Source organism: Notechis scutatus, chromosome 5 (genome assembly GCF_049901735.1).
Source record: "Notechis scutatus isolate UNSWTSFEM ecotype Mainland chromosome 5, rNotScu1.2, whole genome shotgun sequence".
Classification (NCBI taxonomy): domain Eukaryota; kingdom Metazoa; phylum Chordata; class Lepidosauria; order Squamata; family Elapidae; genus Notechis; species Notechis scutatus.
Window position 1 is genome coordinate 84,193,820 of NC_142013.1, and position 5,955 is coordinate 84,199,774.

Consider the following 5,955-nt stretch of genomic DNA (forward strand, 5'->3'; position numbering starts at 1 on the left):
GCTGTTTTGTTCATTCTAGAAGTTTTGCAAGCTCAAATTCAGAGCATTTCTAAGTTGAGACATGCACACCACCCCCGAGTACAGTAGTCTTTGACTTACAACAATTCATTTAGTGACTGTTCAAAGTTACAATGGCACTGAAAAAAGTGACTTATGACTGTTTTTCACACTTACAACCTTCGTAACAGCCCCATTATCATGTGATCAAAATTCAGGTGCTTGGAAACTGACTCATACTTACGGCTATTGCTGTTTCCCAAGGCCACCTTTTGACGAGCAAAATCAATAGGAAAATCAGATTCACTTAACAGCCTTGTTACCTACTTATCAACTGTAGCAGATATGTCAAACTGGCAGCCCACAGCCCGGATGCATCATGTGCAGGCCAAGTCCACCCTAGCTCCGCGAAGTGAAAAAACATAATGATACGTCACGTAATGGCAACATTATGTCGCGAGTTTGACACCCGTGAACTGCAGTGATTCGCTTAACAACTGCGGCAAGCGGTCATAAAATGGGCCAAAATTCACTTAACAAATGTCTCACTTAACAATATAAATTTTGCGATCAATTGTGGTCATAAGTCAGTGACTACCTGTATGTGATTTAGCTTAATGAAATATTTCCATAGACAGATCACTAGAAAAAAAATTAATGATTTATTAGATTACGCTTAACTGATTTTAACTCTTTCATATTGTTATTCATATATAATACTTTTCAGAGAACAGCTGATGTTTCCATTCCAATTTCTTGATCACTTAGAGAAGTATGACGTGGTCTGTTCCGTATCTGGAGGAGGAAGAAGCGGACAAGCAGGAGCAATTCGCTTAGCCATAGCAAGAGCTTTATGTAGTTTTATTACTGAAGATGAAGTAGAATTCATGAGGCAAGGTAATAAGAAGTGTATAGAGAAAAATGTATCAATTTGTCCTAAATAATAAAATTCAGTATCCTGTTCCCGATTACTTATCTCTAAAAACTGCTATTTAGCATTCTAATGAATTGTTTAAAATGAGGCAAAAATGCCCAAGACTCTAAATCAGGGTGTCCAACCTTGGCAACTTTAAGACTTGTGGACTTCAACTCCCAGAATTCCTCAGCCAGCAAAGCTGGCTGAGGAATTCTGGGAGTTGAAGTCCACAAGTCTTAAAGTTGCCAAGGTTGGACACCCCTGCTCTAAATATTATAAATCTAGGTTAAAATGTAAGATAAATGCTGATCTCCCTTTGACTTTCCTCAATTCTTATGACTAAGTCCCTCCACCCTTCTCTGTGCCTAATTTCATTAAATTGTATAAATTTCTTCCTGATCTCCCTGCAGCTGGTCTCCTCACTTCTGATCCACGTGTGAGAGAACGAAAAAAGCCTGGCCAGGAGGGAGCCCGCAGAAAGTTCACCTGGAAGAAGCGCTAAAACTGAAACTGAAAATGTTATATTTTATAGGAATCAATCTTTGTAATTAAACTGTATTTTACCTTCCCTTCCATCCATGTTTTTTCGTATTTACTATATAAGGAGCATTAAACCCTAACACGTGCAGCCAGTAGATATCAGAAATGTTCACTAATCAGTTGGAAATAAAAAGACTATCTTAGTAGCAAGTTGCCATTTTAACAAATCACCCAATGAGAATTTACACCATAAACTTGGAAGTGAAATGGTGAGTCTGTTTGTTCAGGAGGACCCTCCAGAGTTACAAAAGTGCAAATGAAAGGTGCTGTCTGTTGCTTTTGAAGAACTAGAAGAAGCTGCTGCTGCTGCTGAAATTCTATGTGCCATCAGATCAGTATCAATTCTTAGCAACAAATAGTTGATTTTTTTCCAGAATGACCTGTCCCCATCCTGCCCTTCAAAGTGTTTCAGCTATAATTGAGTCCATCTACCTTGTTGTTGATTGTCCTCTTTCTTTAACCTTTCCCAGCATTATTTGATTTCTCTAGAAGACTAGGTTTTCTTTACAATGTGTCCAAAAAAAAGTTAATTTGAGCCTGTTGTGCCTCATTTGAAAATTCTATGTTGATTTGTTCAATAAACCTTTTGTTTTCTTGTCCATCCATGGCATTTCTAGGAATCTTCTCCAGCATGAAAGTTCAAAAGTGTCAATATTTGTCTGACTTGTTTCACTTTCATAGAGTATCACAGGGAAAATCATTGCCTTCACAATTCTAATCTTAGTAGGTACAGATACATGCAGCACCTGAATATTTTTTCCAAGGTCTTCATTGCTATTCTAGTATTAGTCTGCAGTGTATTTCTTATCTTTGCTGTTGATAACCGATCTTAAAAGGCATAAGTTATCTACTTTGTCAGCATAAGACTGCTTGGTATAGTATTGTAATTAGTTTGCTCTTGATATTTTTATCCAATTTATATGGCCAACCATCTATGAAACTCTGGGCCATGAAAAAAATGAAAGTAGAGAATCTCATTAAAACAAAAATAACAAAAAAGTGGTTAAAACTTGCTCTGAAAAATATGAAATTGATAGATACATTATTTCATAATTATTATGCCAACAAAAGTTGGGCGGCATAAAATTAATTCTTATCATCAGCAGCATCCTGACTTCAATTATTGGATAAAAGCCAGGTCTTTTTTTAAAAAAAAAATAGAGTAAGGGCTGTCCATAGTTTGGGAAATGAAAGTATTTCATTTTTTTTCTAATTCCATTTTTTCAAAGTGCTTAACTTTCGGGGTTTCAGATTGTTGCATTTTCAATTAAGAGTTGTATCATCAAAAAGTACATTATTGATGTTTCTTCCTCCTATTTAAAACATTTCCAAAAAAGCTACTCAATATATTTTTCAGTTTATGAAAGATCTATATTAGTAATATTTAATGTGGAAGAGGACAAGCATTCGTTGAAATATAACCCATTGTTAGATTAAAAACTACAAAATATTTCTCAGCAACAAAAATAATAAGTTACATGAAAGTTCTAGATTTCTATAAAATGTTTTTTCCAAGTCAGAATGATAAGTCATCATTACTATAAAGAGTCTTAAATATACATGAACATCATAGCAATATTGTCATATGTGAAATATAATGGTATATTTTCCTAATCTTACTCTAAAAACTTAAAAGTCATATAATTATGAAGTATCTTATTACTAGTATATATTTTGCCACAAGATGGTGCTGTTTACAATAACCAATAATATTAGCTTTCCAAAATGAAACAAAGTGGGGGAAATGTGTAAAGTTTATGTCTTTAATAATGCCTGTTTAAATGTTAGGCTTGGTTGTTATTAAATCCCAATCAGGTATCCAGATTTATTTACTTATACCTTCAATTGGCATTGAATTCCATGGATTTTTAAAGCTTTTTTGAGTTATTGATATAATTCATTAGAAATACCCCCTTTGTGGCCATTTTGATAACTACAAAGGTGCCTCTATTTATTGGGCAGCAGATTTACTACAACTAGTTACAAAAGCAACAGGCACCATCTAAGATAATGCACAGTTGAGGCAAGAATGATCTGAAACCAAAGAGTGATTTTTATTTTTTCCAATCCTATCAATAATGTAAGGCCTTGGAATTTCTGCTTGCAAAATAAGTGTCTAGGACATAATGGGACCAAAGTTGGTGTGATAGGAAATATTTGCAAACAAAAGCTTGACTTTGGAAATGGGCTGGGCTTGGAAAACAAAACATTCCAGGAAAAATAATAATGTTCTAAGCTTTCTATGAGGGACACAGATTTTTGCACTGATCCATTTTAAATCTCTCACCACATTTCCCTCCTATTCATGTTACATAGACCAAATCATATGTGGCCCAACCAATGCACACACAACATGATAGAAGAGCAGAAAGATAAGCACAACACACGTGCCTGCCCCAATTAGTCTCAAGGAAAGAGAATGAACATGCTTCATTAAACAGAAGAAAATAAAGATGTATCCAGTGGTCATTCTGGTGAAGATCAGAATTAATTTTCAGCAGCCGTGTTTTGCATGCTTCCTGTGCCTTGATGCTCTGAATAATTTACTAATACACTATTAAATAAGCACACATCTATTATGATTAATTACTAAGAATTATTGATGCTATCTACTGTAGATCTTGGCTTGTCTAAGTAGGCCAAGGCTATGTCAGAAATTGGAAAGTCAAAACAATCTGGGAAGGTAGCCGTAGCAAATCATTTCCATGTTGTTGCAAAAAAAATACATGAATACATTCATGAAGTCATGATCAAACTCAAGCTGAAAGATTTACAATTTTGACAAACATTGCATGAATACAAAAGATGAATGTACATTAATGCGAAATTCTTGCCAAGATTGAAGCAATCACTGGTTATCAAAAGGAAAGCACAGCCAATCCAGACTTTATTTAATTTGTATGTTTCCAAGTCACTACAGTTTCACAGAAGTTTATCATGGATTTAAAAAGTTATGTGTGTTAATATAAAGCAATTACTAGTAATTGATCAAAATTCTAGCAATGCTAGGATAAACTGAAAGTACCAAGAAATATATCACTAGACATAGCTTTAGGTAAAACAAATCAATGATCAATGAGTATCTAAATTTGCTAAAAAAAAAATCTTGGAATGCTCTAAAATGTTCTGTCTTCCTGAAGCTACTGAGATAGAGCAAGTCTTAATTTTAAGGAGCGGGTCCTCCACAAACCCAAAGCAGCAGCAGCTGAGCAACAGTGCCCTCTGCCCTCCATTCCCCTAATTTCATAAAAGTGGAGTATGACTAAAACTTTCTCAATTCTACTTCCATTCAACTCATAATATGTGAGGAGGGGAGTTGGATGGAAGGTAGTGTCAGAGTGAAATCAATGGTTGAAATAATACTAACTTAAAGAATACTAGAAACAGTAACAAGAATAATAGGAGTGGTTAAGTTATAATCCTTGACTGTTTAGTGATCAGGATTGTGACAGCACTGGAAAAAACATGACTGATATTCATAAGTATTACAGTAAAGTATCATATTCCCTATGATCAAAATTTGGTGTGTGGCCACCAGTATATTTTTATATTTACAATGCCACAGGATAATGTAGTCACAATTTGCAATCTTCCCAGAGGGCTTCTTATGAGAAAAGTCTGGGGAAAGCTGAATTTGCTAAACGATTGTGGCAAAAAAGGTTCTAAAATTGGGAATGACTCATTTAACAACCATCTTACTTAGAAACAGAAGTTCCAATCCCAATTGTGTTTGTAAGTTGAGGATTACCAATACATTAACCGGGTCGCCACATTTATCGCCATATGATTTTCAGATAATAAAATCCAGGTTTACATCTGGAATACTACCTCCTCACCTGTCCCAAAGATGATTTTTTTTCAAGAGGCAACTGGACTTTCTGATTTTTCTTTGAAGATGTTTCTCTTCTCATCCAAGAAGCGTCTTCATAGAAAAACCAGAAAGTCCAGTTGCCTGTTGAAAAAAAGCAACTTTGGGACAACCATGACCTGGATGACTGAGAATCTCCACAGATATTTAGCGATGCACTTTGCAATGAACAACTTTCGAATGGTGCGGGAGCGTGAACTAATTTCCAGAAAAATTGCAGACTAGAGGAACCATTTGCACTTCAGTTTGAGATGCAGCCTGTGTTCAACAGTGAAGGGACACAGGGAAGAAAACACAGATCCAACTTCTCAATGAAAGAATAAGACAGGCTGATTTTACAATTGAGGTTTTGAAAAAGAGAGTGGAACACAAACTCTCAAGAGCTGAAATCACTTGTACCAACTGAAGTATTGGAACAGGTCACAGAATTTATAAAGAAGGCACAACTAACACAATCACAAGAGCTGAAGAAGCTTCTTGGATGAGAAGCGAAATGTCTTCAAAGAAAAACCAGAAAGTCTAGTTGCCTCCTGGAAAAAAAGCACCTTTAGGACAACCGTGACCTGAATGACTGAGAACATCCATAGACATCTACCTCACCGTCTTTGTTCTCTTCCCACCGAGGCCTGCAGGG

The 5,955-nt window shown here is 35.6% G+C and overlaps 1 protein-coding gene across 2 annotated transcripts in view; it reads left to right on the top strand.

Annotated features, from left to right (window-relative positions):
- The window catches only part of MRPS9 (mitochondrial ribosomal protein S9), a 36,651-nt gene extending 35,163 nt beyond the window's left edge, over window positions 1-1,488 (top strand). For both annotated transcript variants that reach the window (XM_087967189.1, XM_087967190.1), the window contains exons 10-11: window positions 725-894; window positions 1,324-1,488. In XM_087967189.1, the coding sequence (XP_087823315.1) occupies window positions 725-894; window positions 1,324-1,415 (262 nt within the window). In that variant the 3' untranslated portion in view covers window positions 1,416-1,488. The remainder of the gene's footprint in view (window positions 1-724; window positions 895-1,323) is intronic.
- Window positions 1,489-5,955: the final 4,467 nt, after the last annotated feature.